The sequence below is a fragment of the Cydia amplana genome, chromosome 22, assembly GCF_948474715.1.
Source record: "Cydia amplana chromosome 22, ilCydAmpl1.1, whole genome shotgun sequence".
Taxonomy (NCBI): domain Eukaryota; kingdom Metazoa; phylum Arthropoda; class Insecta; order Lepidoptera; family Tortricidae; genus Cydia; species Cydia amplana.
The window spans coordinates 1,778,677-1,796,888 of record NC_086090.1 but is presented as its reverse complement, the minus strand read 5'-3'; the positions used below and the strand labels follow the sequence as shown (position 1 = coordinate 1,796,888).

At 37.5% G+C, this 18,212-nt stretch overlaps 1 protein-coding gene across 3 annotated transcripts in view; it reads left to right on the top strand.

Annotated features, from left to right (window-relative positions):
* Positions 1-2,236: 2,236 nt before the first annotated feature.
* LOC134658378 (potassium voltage-gated channel protein Shal) overlaps positions 2,237-18,212 on the top strand; it is a 102,679-nt gene continuing 86,703 nt past the window's right edge. For all 3 annotated transcript variants that reach the window (XM_063514052.1, XM_063514051.1, XM_063514050.1), the window contains exon 1: positions 2,237-3,451. In XM_063514052.1, coding sequence (XP_063370122.1) covers positions 2,337-3,451 — 1,115 coding nt within the window. In that variant the 5' untranslated portion in view covers positions 2,237-2,336. The remainder of the gene's footprint in view (positions 3,452-18,212) is intronic.

Genomic DNA, 18,212 nt, shown 5'->3' with positions numbered 1-18,212 from the left:
ATAAGAGTTTAAAAATCTAAGGTGAAGTAACAAGTCGCATTTTAGTTTTATTTAAAAAGGTCTTAAGTAGCATAGCATTTTGACGATACTTAAGACTCTTTAGTAATTTTAGAGTTGAGTTGAAATCGATGCCCTACATTTAGTGCAGATTTATTAACTGCAGGTCTATCAGATTTAGTTTGTTACACTTTGATAAGGCGAGTCATTGTGGAGACCCTCACAGGCTCTTACCTATCTAGTATTTAAATAAATAAATAAGGTGAATGATTACACCAAACCCCATTGATATATAATGTAGCTGATTTTGCAATTTATTGAAAATCGGAATTGGCAAACCTCTAACTTCACCGTTGGTGCCCAACTTCGCCAAAATAAAATAATTTACCGAGAAACAGATATCCATTCAATTTATAAAAAAAAACTGCGTAAAAATAAAAAAATCTAAAATAACGTACCACGCGTCCTCAATATCGCTTTACATTTTTTCATACTACAACTAATTCCAAATCCTAAATGCTGAATACGCCCATGAAACCCATGTTACAGTTACGTCTGAAAATATACGTATATTATGGACAAAGTGACAAAAATATGTACATATTTACATTCTACTTACATCCATAACTTAGGAATAATTAATATATCTGTGATACATACATAAGTCGCACAACTAAATGCATGCACTTACCGGGATTCGAACCCGGGACTTCCTGATCCGAAGGCATGGTCACTACCTATGCTAGAAGGTCGTATATAAATATTTGCGCATTAGAATTTGAACCCGGAACCTCTAGTATTTAAGTTAGGTGCCTATTTTTACTGCGCCAAATTAATACGCGTCCTTGATCAGTCCAAAAATAAACATTCTAAATCACACAATATTAAAAGCTATATAAAGGTAACCCCTCTACTCAGTTGAATAACTTAGAAAAAAAAACAATTAAAAAATAAATATTTGTTTTAATGACCCTAAAAATTTGGGCAACACTTTAAAATCAGTGCGGCCTCCGGCAACAGCCTTTACAGACCAAACAAAAAGCCTTTTCACACTTTAAAGGAGTGAAAAATATACAAAAGGTCACTGGAGCTTTGAGGTGTGCGAGCGAGATGGGGTATTGGGAGAAAGGGGTGTGGGAGAGGGATGGGTAGCTGAAAATCAATTTATTAGGCAGTGACGTAGCGGGCGGCGCATGCGTGGTGCGAGAGTTCCCGGGCGTGGGTTGCCAGCGGTGGAGAAAATTGTGGAAATTCGATTATAGTGGAGTCCAGACGCGGACAATTTTTCGCCAATCTCATGAAATTGTCCGATCGAATCAGGCCGTACGGACGCAAACGCCAATTTGATTCCCCGATCAAATCAGCGGGTGCGTACACAAAAAAGCCAATTTTCGAAGTTAGTATCTATGGAATGCAAATTGGTGATTAAATTGTGTTTATGTGGATGCTAGATGAGATTGGCGCTAATTATCTTCCTGATCAAATCGGTCGATTTGCCCAGCTCGTCTGGATACGGCTTAAAAAAGGAATAAAATGACTAGAGTCTGTTCGGTAAGAGAAGAGCCTTGGAATGTATTGGGCCCGATACATTCCACAACTCTTCTCTTTCCGCACACATTACGGTACTTACTTTGATTTTTAAAAGTGATTTTTGGTACCTACCATAAGATTGCGACTTTAACCATAGAGAAATAAGCAAGCTTAAAAAGCTCTCTCTATACATAGATAAACATCGGAATACCTATATTAATAATTGATACAAATAAATAAATATAAAATATCTAAGAAAGGATTATAGTCAAGTTCATACACAAACAATGTCTTTTCAACGATTAGCCATACTCTTCGAAATCATATTTGATTATTAGGACTGTATAATTACATATATAATTATTCGCAATTTCTCTTATATTAAGGAGTACTATGAAGGAATGTATTTTATGGTCCTGAGTGTCCTGTACGGGCTATAGGTATTACATATACTTATAGTCAGTACAGGAGACTAATATAATCTTATATTACTCATTATACAAATTAGTAATACGTATTTTCCTTTTGTAAACTACTAAACTAAACAAACAATTAAGGTGATATTAGGCTAAAGCACATTAATTATGTAGGTAAATAATGAATAAAATTAAGATAGCTATTCTATTTTAAATCCCACACGCTATTATTTTAATCTCTACCCCCTTAAACCAGCAGACCAAATATTCACATAAGAAACCTCACTCGTATTATTTTAATCTCCACTGTAGCAACCCTGATCTGGGCGGGCGGCTCGAAATAGCCGTGGGGGGCTTCAGTAGCCACGCCGCCGCGGCCGCGACCAGCGAGCCATGGCGTCGGTCGCCGCGTGGTTGCCCTTCGCTCGCGCCGCCGCGATCGGCTGGGTGCCCATCGCCACGCACCCCCTCCCGCCCCCACCCGTCCCCAAAGACCGCCGGCGGGCAGAAGACGAAAAACTCCTCATCAACGTCTCCGGAAGACGGTTCGAAACCTGGAGAAACACACTCGAAAAATACCCCGATTCGTTGCTAGGATCCACAGAAAGGGAATTCTTCTACGATGAAGACAGCAGGGAATACTTCTTCGACAGAGACCCTGATATATTCAGGCATATACTTAATTATTATAGGACAGGGAAGCTCCATTATCCAAAACACGAATGCCTCACAGGTTACGATGAGGAGCTAGCGTTCTTTGGAATACTACCTGATGTGATAGGCGATTGTTGCTATGAGGACTATAGGGATAGGAAACGTGAGAATGCCGAACGGCTGATGGATGATAAGCTGAGTGAGGCAGGGGACCAGAGTTTGCCGCAGTTGACGGATTTGAGGCAGAAGATGTGGAGGGCGTTCGAGAACCCTCACACGTCGACTGCCGCTTTAGTATTTTATTATGTGACCGGGTTTTTCATCGCGGTGTCCGTGATGGCTAACGTGGTTGAGACAGTACCTTGTGGGCATCGGCCGGGGCGCGCGGGGACTCTTCCATGCGGGGAGCGATATAAGATAGTGTTCTTCTGCTTGGACACGGCTTGTGTCATGATATTCACGGCCGAGTATCTTCTCCGCCTCTTTGCAGCGCCGGACCGTTGCAAATTCGTGCGTTCCGTCATGTCAATCATTGACGTGGTAGCCATCTTGCCATACTACATTGGCTTGGGGATTACTGACAACGACGACGTGTCTGGAGCTTTTGTGACCCTCAGGGTGTTCAGGGTGTTCCGTATCTTCAAGTTCTCCAGGCACTCCCAGGGTCTCAGGATCCTTGGTTACACCCTGAAGAGCTGTGCCAGCGAGCTGGGATTCCTGGTGTTCTCGCTGGCCATGGCCATCATCATCTTCGCCACGGTTATGTTCTACGCGGAGAAGAATGAGCAAGACACGAATTTCACTTCCATTCCTGCTGCCTTCTGGTACACTATTGTCACCATGACGACGCTGGGGTAAGTTTTTCTTTGTTCCCATACAAAATAGTAAATATTAAAACCATAGTATAGTAGTATAGGTATATATTGAAATTGTAGCTTGATAGGGATCTATTTTCTAGGCTGGGGGCCTAGCCAAAATGACAATTGTTGATAGGAAACACCAATCAAAATTAAGTAATGTATAAATAGTCACGTTACGTTTCGTAGCATCTGTAATTTCGGTACATGTTTTATTTTTGTTTAGCGCTTGTCGATGTACGATTATCATCTTAGCTAGGTCCTTAGGTCAGAGGGGCTACCGCAAAAACCGAATTTTGCAAATTGCGGGCATTTTTTTCTGTCACTCTAATTACGCCTTCATTGGAGTAAAAGAGAAAGATTCCCGCAATTTGCGAAATTCGGTTTTCGCGGTAGCCCCTCTGTATCGACTACAAAGTTTTTTGTCTACGTCTGTTTTGTTTACATTCAACAAATAACATCCCTTAAGGGGATAAGTTCGCCTTTGTACACATTTACTATATTCTCTCTGTGTTATGTAGGTACCTACTTGTTTTGTACAATAAAGTGTTTACTACTACTATAACAAGAAAATATCTGGGAGACAGAGAGAAACATATAAAAACTCAAAAATGAGCGTTTTCCCAGAGATAAGACCTAGCTAGATCGATTTTTTGCTCCCGAAAATCCCCATATACCAAATTTCATCCTAATTGTTAGAGCCGTTTCCGAGATGAGTAAATATAAATAAATAAACAAACAAGAATTGTTCGTTTAAAGGTATAAGAAATATTACGAAATAATAAAACCATAAAGCATTAAAGTAGCACTCCAAGCAACAGAATTATGACAGAGTCTGTGCGGAAAGAGAAGAGTCGTGGAATGGATTGGGCCCCATATATTCCACGGCTTTTTTCTTTCCGCACTGACTCTACTTTTCTAACATCAAAAGTCATTCGCACTATATCGTGAAAATCCCTTATCTATTTAATTAAAGAAACAATTTAAATCGCGTGAAAAGATTAGATATTAACGTTTGTTACTGACACTTCTGACAAAAAATTATCAGATGTTTTCACTTCTATTTTTATGCGACTAAGGCCCACTAGCCCAGGGTTAACCGGTTAAACCTGGAGTTACCATGGTTACCAGTACAATTTGACAGTTGGTAAACGGTTTAACCCCGGGTTAGTGATGGGATGGTGCAAGTGGGCCTAATATTGTCATGTTTTTAACTTAATCATCATCATCTTCCTCGCGTTGTCCCGGCTTTTGCCACGGCTTATGGGAGCCTGGGGTCCGCTTGGCAACTAATCCCGAGAATTGGCATAGGCACTAGTTTTTACGAAAGCGATTGCCATCTGACCTTCCAACCCAGAGGGTAAACTAGACCTTATTGGGATTAGTCCGGTTTCCTCACTGGCGATGTTTTCCTTCACCGAAAAGCGACTAGTAAATATCAATAGTTATTTGTACAACAAGAGATCAAAGTTTGATATTTCTTCGAGTGCTTATTTTGAGTCCCGTGCAAGCGAAAGATTCTATACTATCTAATTTAGAATCTTGAGCGTAGTAAGGGACTCAAAAGCGCACGAGATGTAAATAACTTTGATCTCGTGTAGTTCACAAAACTTTTCACCTCAGCAGTGAGAACATATTAGAGAACCCGAAAAATGTATTCCTTCTTCATCACTTACCTATTCACTCATGTTTTCTTAAGATATACCAACAATTAAGTTATCACCTCAGCAGCTCGAACAAGAGTACTTTGCTACTTAAAAACAGTGAGCAAAATCGCATTTTGCTCATTTAGTCTCACTCAGTGAGCAAAATGCGATTTTGTTCACTGTTTTTAAGTAGCAAAGTACCCTTGTTCGAGCTGCTGAGGTGAAAATGATATTTCGTACATACTTAAGTTCCGAAAAACTCATTGGTACGAGCCGGATTTCGAACTCGCGATTGAAATTCGCACGCTCTTACCGCTAGACCACCAACTGAAAAATACCCAAACATAAAACCTGGATAAACCATTGTGTAAAACACCTGTCGCCTTTTAAAATGGACGTTCACTGTCGCGCAGATTGCCTCCATTAAAAGGTTACCTCGAATAATTGATGCTTACACTTTTGACCATTGGTCGACCTTATTTTCTTTAGAATAGGGTATACAATATGTCAGTTAAGTGTGTGGACGATGCACGATTTTTTTGACCAAGTTTAGACCTTAAGTCTTGCTAGTAAGGTTTATAAATAGTCAATTGTGTGTACACGCTTTTAATTTCTGTTTCGTTGCAGCGTGAAGCATAAAACGTTTGTAACGTATGGTGCCGTTTTGGATTTAATAGTACCATCGCTAACAGTGTTAACTGTACATCGGTGGACCTTATTACAAAACGCATAAGGTCTACAGATGTACAGTTAGGAGTGTCGCTGTTTTTACTGCGTATTTCTGTGTAACGAAAGTGTTGTTTTCACGCAAAAGGTACACTTGTGTGAATCTATTAGGGACTGGGGTTGATTAGAGCTGAGGAAAGCATATGATTTGGGTTTTTAGTAGATTGTTAACCAAGGGATGGAAGGCACCCATTTCGAGGTAGTTTAGCGCTCGAAGGCAGTGAGAGCGTCAATAGTCCGAGACTAAAAAGCGCCTTTCACCCGAGTTAAATATTCTACTTTTCATTTCGAATACGAGGAAAGTAAAATACATGTGTATTTAAAAAAAATATGACTAAGTATAAACTTTTATAGTATTTTTTGAGGGCACTTTCAATTAACAATTTAGGTGAAAGTATCGTTATTTGTGGAATAAGGAGTTAAATATCAGAAAGGAAATTTTACAACAAATCCATTTAAAACCAAAATTTAATTACTTATTGAAAAAAAAAAATCTTAGAAATAAAAATATTTATACACCGTTTTATCTTCATAAGCGGTGATAATAATAGTAATTTATGATCCCACGATCCCATATCAGTCCCTTGTGACGGATAAGAACAAGAACCCCATTCTTTCCCTCGGGGGTTGTATTGTAAAGACGATTAGGGGTTTTGGGGTAGTGTTCGTTGGAAAGTTAAGATGTGCTATAGTCTGCGGCGCGGCGTTAGAATGGTCGCGTTTTTATCGCCTAGCGTGTCTTGCGTCACTTTCTGACTTACATATAAAATACTTATTAGAACGTGAAAAACATGGCGATAGACGATAAATAAAGAGGTGGCCATAGTAATGTCGCTGCATGGCATGTATAAAGTATGGCAATGAATGTAATCATTCATGTCTATGAAAATAAATAAATAAATAAATAAATATTATAGGACATTATTACACAAATTGACTAAGCCCCACGGTAAGCTCAAGAAAGCTTGTGTTGTGGGTACTCAGCCAACGATATATATAATATACAAATACTTAAATACATAGAAAACAACCATGACTCAGGAACAAATATCTGTGCTCATCGCACAAATAAATGCCCTTACTGGGATTCGAACCCAGGACCGCGGCTTCACAGGCAGGGTCACTACCCACTAGGCCAGACCGGTCGTCAAATATATATATTATGACATTTATAATGACATCTCACTTTGTTGTGTTCATGTCTGTGCTAAGTGGATAAGACGGACTCTTTTATAGTATTAAACATACTAGTCTAATGCTATACTATACTGCATAGAACATTTATATTTAAAATTAAATAATAATAATAAAAACACCACATTTGACACAAATTATTACAGTGCACACACACACGCGCACAGCGCACACACACACACACACACACACGCACACACGCACACATACAATACACACACACACACACTCACTATTTGATATTGATATGTAGGTGGCGATACTAGGGTTGTAAAAAAACGGTTTTTTTTCTGACTTGAAAAAAAAACATGAAAAGAAACCGTAAAAAAAAACCGTTTTTTTTCTGGAGTACGTTTTTTTTTCAAAAGTATGAAAACTCAAAATTTGCAAGGCAGTTAATACTTTTATACGGTTGTTTTACTTGTTTTAGACTTTATGTTAACCATTAAACCAATTTAATTTAACAACTTTGATTAATAACAACATAAATGAAATCTGTAGTGGTAGTTATCGCAATTTACTGTTGGCAACACCAACGCCTCTCGTCGCCGCATCGGGGAATTCAGGGATTCCGGATACTGTACTGACATACTTACTTTAATGTACTTAGTTTTAAGTTACTTATATAAATAAATCACGAAAAACCGTTATTGTGGCATATTTTTGTTCATCTGAAAAAAAACCTAATTTAGAAAAAAAACCATGGTGCCAGGTTTTTTTTCATGTTTTTTTTCATAAATTTGAAAAAAAAAAACATTTGTTTTTTTTTTCTATTTGCAACCCTAGGCGATACCCTCCATGAAAATTATACAGTTTCCCAGGACCTGTCATACAAAGTTTCTATACATGGAGGTGTACGAAACTTGGCCATTAGCTGGCACGTCACGCCCGATTCATCAAGTTATGAAAACTTCTATTAGTCTTCATTATAGAGCCTTCACTAGCTGACACGAGATGAATGTAAACATACGTAAGGTCAATGTGGCTAATTCCGTCATAGGGACTATTCCGTCTTCTAGCGTTTTTCTCGAACAATGAACGAAATCGATAATTTCATCGACAAAGCAGCGATTGGTATTATTTAAAGCAGATGGTTTTTTATCTAAGAAATATGTATACGCTCCTGGACGGAATAGTCCTTATGACGGAATTAGCCACAATGTGACCTTACTCGCACTATTTTTTCTTTGTTTTTCAAACATTAGAAACGCTCTTTTTCTGGATCAATTTTGACCCAAATAACAAACAATTTATTGCACACACATACACTTAGGTAAAATCACAAAGTCCCTATAAAACCTCTTCTTGCTAACCTTTTGGGATTTCAGTAGAACACGTAGACTGTTTCCGGCAGTAATTTCTGAATCAACCCTTATCTTCAGGTAAAGATCGTATAAAATTTCTACTCGCTTTATTTTCTTTGTGTAGGTAACAATTTTATATTTTGGCTAGAAAACTAAGCGCCACTTGCACCAACCGACTAACCCGAGGTTAAGCGGTTAAACCGTTAACCCAGTGTCAAATTGTACTTGTAACCATGGTAACTCCAGGTTTAACCGGTTAACCCTGGGTTAGTGAATGGTGCAAGTGGGCCTAAGTAACTTTACGATTATTAGGTACATTCAAGCGGATGCTATAAGCTCAAAAGTGGTGACGTTTTTAGGGTTCCGTACCCAAAGGGTAAAAAACGGGACCCTATTACTAAGACTTCGCTGTCCGTCCGTCCGTCCGTCCGTCTGTCACCAGGCTGTATCTCATGAACCGCGATAGCTAGACAGTTGAAATTTTCACAAATGATGTATAACATGTTGCTGCTATAACAACAAATACTAAAAATAAAATCTAATAAATATTTAAGGGGGCTCCCATACAACAAACACGATTTTTTTGCTCTATTTTTTGTTGATGGTGCGGAACCCTTCGTGCGCGAGTCCTACTCGCACTTGGCCGGTTTTTTTAATTATTATATTATATTATATTATACAGAGCCCACTGTGTCCCACTGCTGGGCAAAGGCCTCCCCCCTCTCCTTCCAGTTTTTTAATTATTTGCGGTCTAACTCTACCGCACTGTTCATGTACAGTAAGCTGCAGAGATAACTACCCCCCTTAACTTCTATCTACTTCCATATTACATATTTGTTTCCCTTGGTTCCTAGTTATTATACATATACCTTTTTTGGTTTTATCTTTTACTTTTATACCAGCTGGTTTTGAGACAAAGTAGTAGTTCTAACATGTTTATCCTGATCTATTTACAGAAATTACTCAGGACGCTCTTACTTAATAAGTAAATATAGCAAAATGTCAAGGAACAAGACTGAAGGACACTTCTGTATAACGGTCTTTATACAAATACCTATACAGCTCACGGCCTATACTATTATGATCATACTAACTAGGGTTAACACGTTAGTTTTCCGGTTTTACCGGACAGTCTCGTTTAAAATTCGGGGCTGTAGGCTAAAACTCTAGATACATAATGCATTATGTTGTAATTAATTAATATCAATATATTGGAGAAATATGGCGAACCTTCTGGGCATCTTACCCATTGACAGCAATTTGGCTAAAATTGTTTACGTTTAGGTTAATCTCTTATTAAGCTTATGTATTTTTATTTTATTAGCCTATATGAGTGTCCCACCGCTGGGCAAAGGCCTCTCCCCTTGATTTCCACGACTCCTGATTTGGTGTTTCCTCCGGCCAGTTGTTCAGGAAGTTGTCCAGGTCGTCCCGCCATCTCCGTTTGGGTCTGCCCATTATGTTTGTTAATTTCTTCATTGTCAATAAACCCTGTATATATTAACAATATCATCAACATCTTTACTTATCATTATCACTCATATGAATTTGCCTATTTGCGGTATTCGTAATCAAGAAAGTCTATTTCTCTATATTTTATGGAGACTTTTTTTGGATACAGGATTTTTTTATGCTTCGGTGCTTAAGTAATGATAATTCAAGTCAATTCGAGACAACGTTTCAGTCAGTCAGTTTTGTAAAATTTTTGGACATGGCCAAATTCAGTACTTGAAAATGGGACGTCTCGGAAAACTCGGGACGTTTGGTCACCCGAACAGCGTAGCTAACTGGCTAGTGGAGCAAACTTGATTAGCTGGTAATGGCTTCTGGAAACTACGTTTTGCCTGTTAGTGTTTTGCCTCGACGAGTGAGCACTGGATGCCTCGACACTTCTGAAATGGGTCGTACCAAGAAAAAAGGGGACAGCCGCTTCTCCATACAAACGTAATCCCCATTTTCCTCTCTAGATATTGACACTGTAGGAATAGTTACAAACAGACAGTAATTGTACAACAAGCGAGCAAAGTTTGATATTTCTTCGAGTAGCTATTTTGAGTCCCGTGCAAGCGAAAGATTCTATAATAGAGTCTAATCTAATTTAGAATCTTGAGCGTAGTAAGGGACTCAAAAGCGCATGAGATGTAAATAACTTTGATCGAGTGTAGTACACACAACTTTGCACCTCAGTAGTGAGAACATATTAGACAACCTGAATTTGAGGCCGCGGCGGGTCGCTAATTACTTATAAAGAAAGTCCATACGCGTGACTTTACATAATTTTTACCTGAATTACGAAACAATTAAAAGGGTCCAATATTCCAACTGCCGTATTCGAACTTCAAGATATTCACAAGAGACGACCCGTACTAGATCCATTCTAGATACGTTATAGTTTAGATTTCAACTAGTTCTCTTTTGCAGCGCAATTCGGGCAACCAATGTCACTTTTACATGCTTTTACGATAGATCGTGTTAGATATCTATTAGACGTGAATTAGATCTCTAAGTAATATCTTGTGGAAATCGTTCAAGAGTATCTCCAGAATCGCGGAAATGTCAATTTTGACAGGATAGATCTTAAACATATCGTTATCGTATCTTGGCGATGTCTAAAAGATATCTAATAGATGTCTATTACAAAATCCGAATCGGGCCCCAAGTGTTCCAACCTTGGCGTCTGACGTGCACCTAGACATTGACCCACATGTTATCGGTGACACAAACAGACAGAAAAATGGATTTATGACATAATACTAATCGTCTTTGAGTGTTGGCACGCGCCAAGAGGCGATGATTGCTATGACTAAAACGTTATTTTCGCTGGACATAAGTACGCATAAGTGTAAGTAAGGCCTGAGTGCACGCTCGAGTTTGGCGTGCAGCGGGGCGGGGCGTGCGGCGTGCATGTTAAACAAATGCAAACGTATAGGAGCGGCCTTAGTGTACGCTGCTCAAATCCCTCGTGAGCCCGACGCCACGCTGCACGCCCCGCCGAACGCTCCGCTTCGAGCGTCCACTCAGGCCTTACACTAAGGCGTATGTGTAAAACGATTCAACGGAGCCACGCTGTCCTATCGCCAAAATTGTGTTTAAGTTTATGAAATTTATAATGTATATGTATATGGACTTTCATCGATATTAAACTTTCGTGAGACATATTTTAAACTGAGCCTGAGGATGGACCCCCGAAGGGCCCGAAACATGTCGCCAATAGCGACTAAAAATTCAAGTGAGTGAAACCGTTGTCGTATAAACAGTTTAGTATGGACTTTGTTGCCTGAATTTAATTTTAAAATAAAGAAATAAAAGCAGCGTCAGCCATTGGAAAACTAGTTTAAAGGAATTTCAATTTTAAAGGATCTTTAATCTGGAAAAAGAGATGACTAATTTGGATTGAATCCTTAAGAGTGGCATAATAATGTGCTACTATAAACTTAATGATTTCTTGGAAGATAAAAATGATCACGAATGTTATTAGTTTTAATTATTACTCATTTTATAATTTTATCTCATCTATTTTTTAACCACTATTATTAAATATTGTGTGACATAAAATTTCTTATTCTTGACATGACTATTAAATAAATAAATTAATATTATATGAGTTTTCCAATGAGTTTTTCGGAACTTATGTACGAAATATAATTTGATATTTACCACTAGCTTTTCGGTGAAGGAAAACATCGTGAGGAAACCTGCATACATCTGCGAAGAAATTCAAAGGTGTATGTGAAGTCCCCAATCCGCATTGGGCTAGCGTGGGGACTATAGCCCGAGCCCTTTCGCGCATGAAAGGAGGCCTGTGCCCAGCAGTGGGACGTATATAGGCTCAAATTATTATTATTATTACTCTTTTATTTATTTCTCTTCTTAGGTTGGTTTTTTACAATATGGATATAAAAATAAAATACAAAAACACTTACAAAAACAATACAAAATACTTATAAACATATTATAAAAAACCTAACCTAGGGTGCCGCCAGCAGCGGGGCAAGACCCAAGCTGCCGGTGGTCAGGGCTGCAGAGAGAAGAACCGGCGGACTATCCGCGCCGTGTCCAAGATCACCGCCTTCTGCATCTGACCCTTGATCCAACCACCTAGCGAGAGTCTCTCAAGATGTCGCTATTAGACCGTTATTATTATTATTATTAATATTATATACTTACCCTATAATTTCAATGTTAATTTTAATTATCAATAATATTTCCTAGACATTCATTGCTATAACATTTTAAATTACCGTCTCTTAACCATTGTTAAAAGACCTAATTTTATAATTACTATATAAATATACTGTCGAATACCTAGCATAATTTAGATTTAAGACTATTGCTGTGCCCTACCAGGGTCCATGTGAAACTCACTTTCACTATGTAACACCAATGTAACAACCATGGATGCAATAAATCAATTATGAATTATGAATTATGTGGTATGTACAAATTTTGAGTTGTTTCCTCGTGTTGATTGACAGAATTCGGAAATATAAATAATATATAAAGTTATCTAGTAATTTTAAATCTTTATTGCACAGTGATAGCAGGTACAAACGGCGGAATTCTTGAAGGCATTCTCCACCAGTAAACCAATGTGGCTAAGCCAGAAAGATTAAGTATCCATATACAACCTTCGAATCGAAAACTAAATGCAAATACCTTAACCTCGGTATTACCGCTTGTCCTGAACGCTGTTTAATCTCGGATTATTAAGCCGTAATCCCGCTAAGTCCGCGGCCACTTGCTTCGATCGATGCTGAATTTGTACTATATGTATACCCAATGATATTATGTATAGGTAGCTATGTATATCGGGTGGAACAGAACGAAGGACTTTTACGCAAACTGGGAATCGTTAAGGCTACGTACTTTATTTTTCACTTATTTAATCACGTTAATATTTCTGACGTTTTTTGAGATACAGTTTAACATTAGTGCGAAAATCTGCATGTTTCAACCCTAGCAAGTAGATCCTATTGGATCCTAGTGTAAATTTAAAATGTAAATAACTTTGTAGGGTTGTCACTGATATAACATTATTTCTTTTTAATGATTTCGTTTTACTTTTAAATCCAGCTTTGCGATTATTAATAACTTAGATAACATCCTTTCAGCTCAGTCTCTAGAAATGTTCCATCCTGTATACAAAACAATCTTAAGGGTCATACATGAACCTAGACACCGCCATATAAGACACCGTCAAATCTTGCAAGTTAAATTTGACCGACTTCCCGACTGGAAGAAGCTGAATATTTGCATGTTACATAATGTAAGTCTGGTGACAATGGAATATTATGATACCATCAAGCTGATCTGATGATGGAGACAGGAGGTGGCCATAGGAACTATATAAAACAAGGCAACCTAATTGTGTTTGGGGTTTTTAGGGTTGTCTCGATGAGTATTAGTTGCCCGTGGAAAAAAAGTACAGTCAGCGATAAAACCTTGTACCAAAAATGAAAGTTTTGCCAAAAACTTATTTAACAATGTGGAAGGTGGTACGAAGCATGTGCTGCTGCAGTTTTGGTCAGTATGAAATCCGTAGATTTAATAAAACGTCGGTATAAATTGTTCTACTGGACCGTATTGCAGGTGCAACAGATGCTGCATTTTATTTAGTGCTGCAGTGCTTTTACGCTATACAAAGGTTGAAGGTTATTTTGTCAGTAGCCCATTTTTTTTAAATCTGAAGTAGGTATAATACAACCCAACACGTAGTTTTAAAATGAGAACGAGACTCCGTTGGTATGGGAAGGTGAAATTCTGCCAAGCTTGCCGGGCACTCTTAAAACATAATCCCACCTTTCTCAGTCGGTCAAACATGCCAAGTTCACCTAATTAAACCTTTTCCCTTTAATAAACATTAAATTACTCACGCATACAAACTCCAAAAACAACCTTAAATACACTTAAACTCTATAGCATATACACCTTTTAGAATGGGAACCAATCGGTTGACATTGCGTGTTAAGTATGTTGATTTCATCTCACGGCAATGAGATTAGGTATGCTATTTGATTTATAGTTGCTAGTTTTTAACGCATTGCAGTATATTTAGCCGAATTTACAAATAGTGAAAGAGAATTAAAGCGATATTATTTCGATATTTATGACCTTAAATTAATATCAGAAGAAGGCATAATAGAATAACAGAAAATAACTTAAATAAATATACCAATTTGAATTGTTAATATAATTCTATTTAGTATTTAATACTTTCTCGTTTTGAACACATATTAACTCAAAGTTATAGACGGGTCTATCGCGAATGTATTAGCAGCGACAACGACCAGTGAAACCTGTGTCAAAACGTCGGTAAATAAAGGTAATAAAATAAATTCGCGATAGACCCGTCTATAAATGTGAGTTAATATGAACTCTATTAAGGTAAGTTGAAAAAACAGGGTAGGTTACTAGTTCTAAAAACAGGCATAAATACGATGTTTCTTAACTACTGCCAGGAGAAAATAGCACATTCTCAATGTTCTCAACATACTGATTATTAATTAGTACTTTTCACAAGCTTTTATTTAACTTAAGTAATTAGGTACAGCGGCTACCTCACTGTAACAAGAAATCCGATTAACGGCCAAAATTTACAGCGGGTCACTCACGCAATACAAGTGGCCAAAATTATATGAGTTACCCTGACCCGTTATAAATATTATTATTTTATTAATATTTATAATGCTATACTGTTATAAGTATGAAATGAATTGTTTCATTGTATTTTAAGATTCATTAGGCACTTTTCAACACTACTCTAACGACTTTAGAATGACGTTGGAATCGTGGAATGCATTTAACTATAGTAATAGCTTCTATTTATAATATGTCGTTTCCCGAGTGTTACAAGTTTATTTACAAAGTAAAACGTAGTAAATAATTACAGGTTTTCTTGGAACTATGTTTATTTGACTCTTGTGTTAATATTTCGACGCACTTCGTCAAAGTAAAGCTTCATAAATAAACTAGATTTGAGAAATTCGTGTTGTAATATTTGTAATACATTGGGTTAAATTAGGGCAAATATAATGAAGTTAACAAAGTTGAGTTGTTTTCTTGATCGAGCGAATGCTGACGTGTCTTTCTATGGAACTTGCTAACTATGTAAACAAAAGTCATTAGTAAGTTGACATTCAGAGACAATCTTAATATGGCAGTTTGTTTACATAGTTAGCAAGTTCCATAGAATGGCACTTTAAGTGCGAGCGAATGTCCCCGTTTCAGCTTTGAAAAATACTTCCGAATATACTGCTTTTCGACACCCGTGTTTGGGAAAAAAAATCAATTTTATCATTAACAGTGATATACCTCTACTTTGGTTTCAATTAATTTCTACAGGGTACATTTTTCACCGATTTTCTGTATATTTTGTAAGCAGATTCGATAAATATAAGCATTTATTTGTCGACTGAGCATTTGGAATATGTAAATGGCGATGGCGGATCATGTCATGGGTAGGTTAAAATGTTCGATGAAATAGATTTGTTAGTATTTACAAATAGGCATAACTCGCATCAAAATGACAACATAACAACTAATTTACACTTCTTTCTCCATTCTGTTCTTAAAATATGTACACGCGTTATCTAATTATATTGAGGTTTTTCACTCGATATTGGCGGAGACCCTGTCTAAAACTGAGAAATTCGTGTACAGTTTTTGATATAGAAACTCTGTAATGTAGAGATTGTAGAGGCCCAACGGAGCCGACATGTCTCATTGATAAAGGCTTCTTTTAAATATGTAAATTAAAAAAAAAACCTAATTAATTTAATGTCGAAGCATTTACCCGAATACCGGCTAATATCCAAAGATTTATTCCCACTTTTTAAACAGCTGCTGCTGTCTGGCACGTGTCCAAATTGTCACACAAGTTCATTATTACTACATTTGTAGAACGTTGTAAGTAAGTTGTGTTTTGGTGTGTTTAAGTCGTTTTAAATGGCTTAAAAGTGGGTTAAGGATCGAACAAGGTCGTCGTTGTTTGGTGTGAAAATTTGCCTGTTCTAAGTTTTCGTCTATAGGTATATTATGATAAGGATCGTACGGCTACCATCAGTTTGGCACTGACATAAACGCCGTCGAGAACGTAATTTACTTTCTATACATCTCGCTCGTACTCGTATATTAGTGCAAACGAGATGTATATAAAGTAAATTACGTTCTCGATAGCGTAAATGTCAGTTTTGACACTGTCAGTGACTCATGGTACGGGCTCTGGTCGTATTTTTAGTAAGATTTTTGCATTTTGTTTTCAGAAACGATTTTATCTGCTCTAAAATACACTATACAGCACAATCGAGGTTTGAATCTACTATTATTCACAGGTGGCTAAAAATTAACTGCATTCCCGTTGTTGCCAGGGAGCTAGGTTTTGGGATTCTACTGAACAACATATTTACCATGGGAATGGGACCAACCCCGAAATCCCTATACCTCCCTGGCAACGGGAATGCAGTAATTTTTTTGCCATTCTGTACCTATATGTAAGGTTAAGGGCCACTGGTTAACCGATTAAACCTGGAGTTACAATGGTTACCAGTACAAATTTTCACTCTGTTAACGGTTTAATCGGTTAACCCCGGGTTAGTGGGTTGGTGCAAGTGGCTCTAAGTATACGTTCAATATAATGCATCAGCAGCCGCCCGTCAGTTGTTTACCTCTGGCGTCCGCGGCTCGCAAACACGACGGTTTACGATCCAACCTAAATATTCACACAATAATGGACGTGAACGTGGCTATTTAGTCATACGGACGTCAAGAGAGCTATTCGACATGTTACAATATTTTGTCGTGATATGGAATGTCATGTCACCAATGGGTGTGACACTGAAACGCCTAAAAATATGGCTGTCTGTTTACGGACTCGGAGGAATAATTCCGAGGTTTACGGACGATAATTTTGCGTGATAAAGTCATAAGAAAACATTAATGAAAAATTGCATACTTTTATACGTTAACATGGAGATCTGTCCATAACGTTACCATGGAGATCTGTCCACAACGTGACACCTTTTCGTGCATGCTACCGGTGTTCATCGATTTATAAGACGCTATCACGTCAAAAATAAATATGACGACCATGTTTATAAAAAAACATGTCAATCTTTATCTAGAGGGCCGTAAAAGAGATAAAAATTAAAAATTAAAAGTGAATAGAAACAAAAAAGGCACCGTACTGTAAGTGAAGGACTATGAAAAAAAAGGACGAAGAATAATGTATTAATAAGTAATTGATTTCACTTCATAAAACATCGGTTTACCCTATTTTCTAAACATTTCTTTGCCTAGACTCTTCTGTGAACTTTTCACGCTTGATTACGTTTATAATATAAGTTGGGCGAAACATTTTATTTTTAAAGCGTTTTGTAACTATTTTTTACGGCAGTTTTACCTACCTATTATACTCGACTAAACAATAATCTATTTCAACAACATGTCTTTTTAAAGGGCTCATTTTTGTATGGTGTCTATTGAGAAATGGAAAAGACTCTCCTCAGCCCTGCTAAGTTTATCTTACTACAAAGATAATATATGTTTAGGAATTCTATCTTACATTACACGTCTTCACAGAAGTTGCCAAATATGTACTTATATCTCACTTCATTGCAAGCGGAATATATAATTATAACTCGCAACAAAATACCTACATAAGAAATGAATGTAAGTATCTAAGGTGCACGCAACTTCACCCAATATTATGAACTGAGAGGTGTCATTTAGGGTGACTTAACAATAAGGCTTCAATTTGCTTTTTTCTTTCTGATTTGTTAGAAGTGGCCAACTACTACATAGTGGCCAATGACTAGCAGTCACCAGTGTTGGTCGAACGTTACTTGCAATTGACCATTAACCAGTACAAATTGAACCGTAAACCGTAACGGA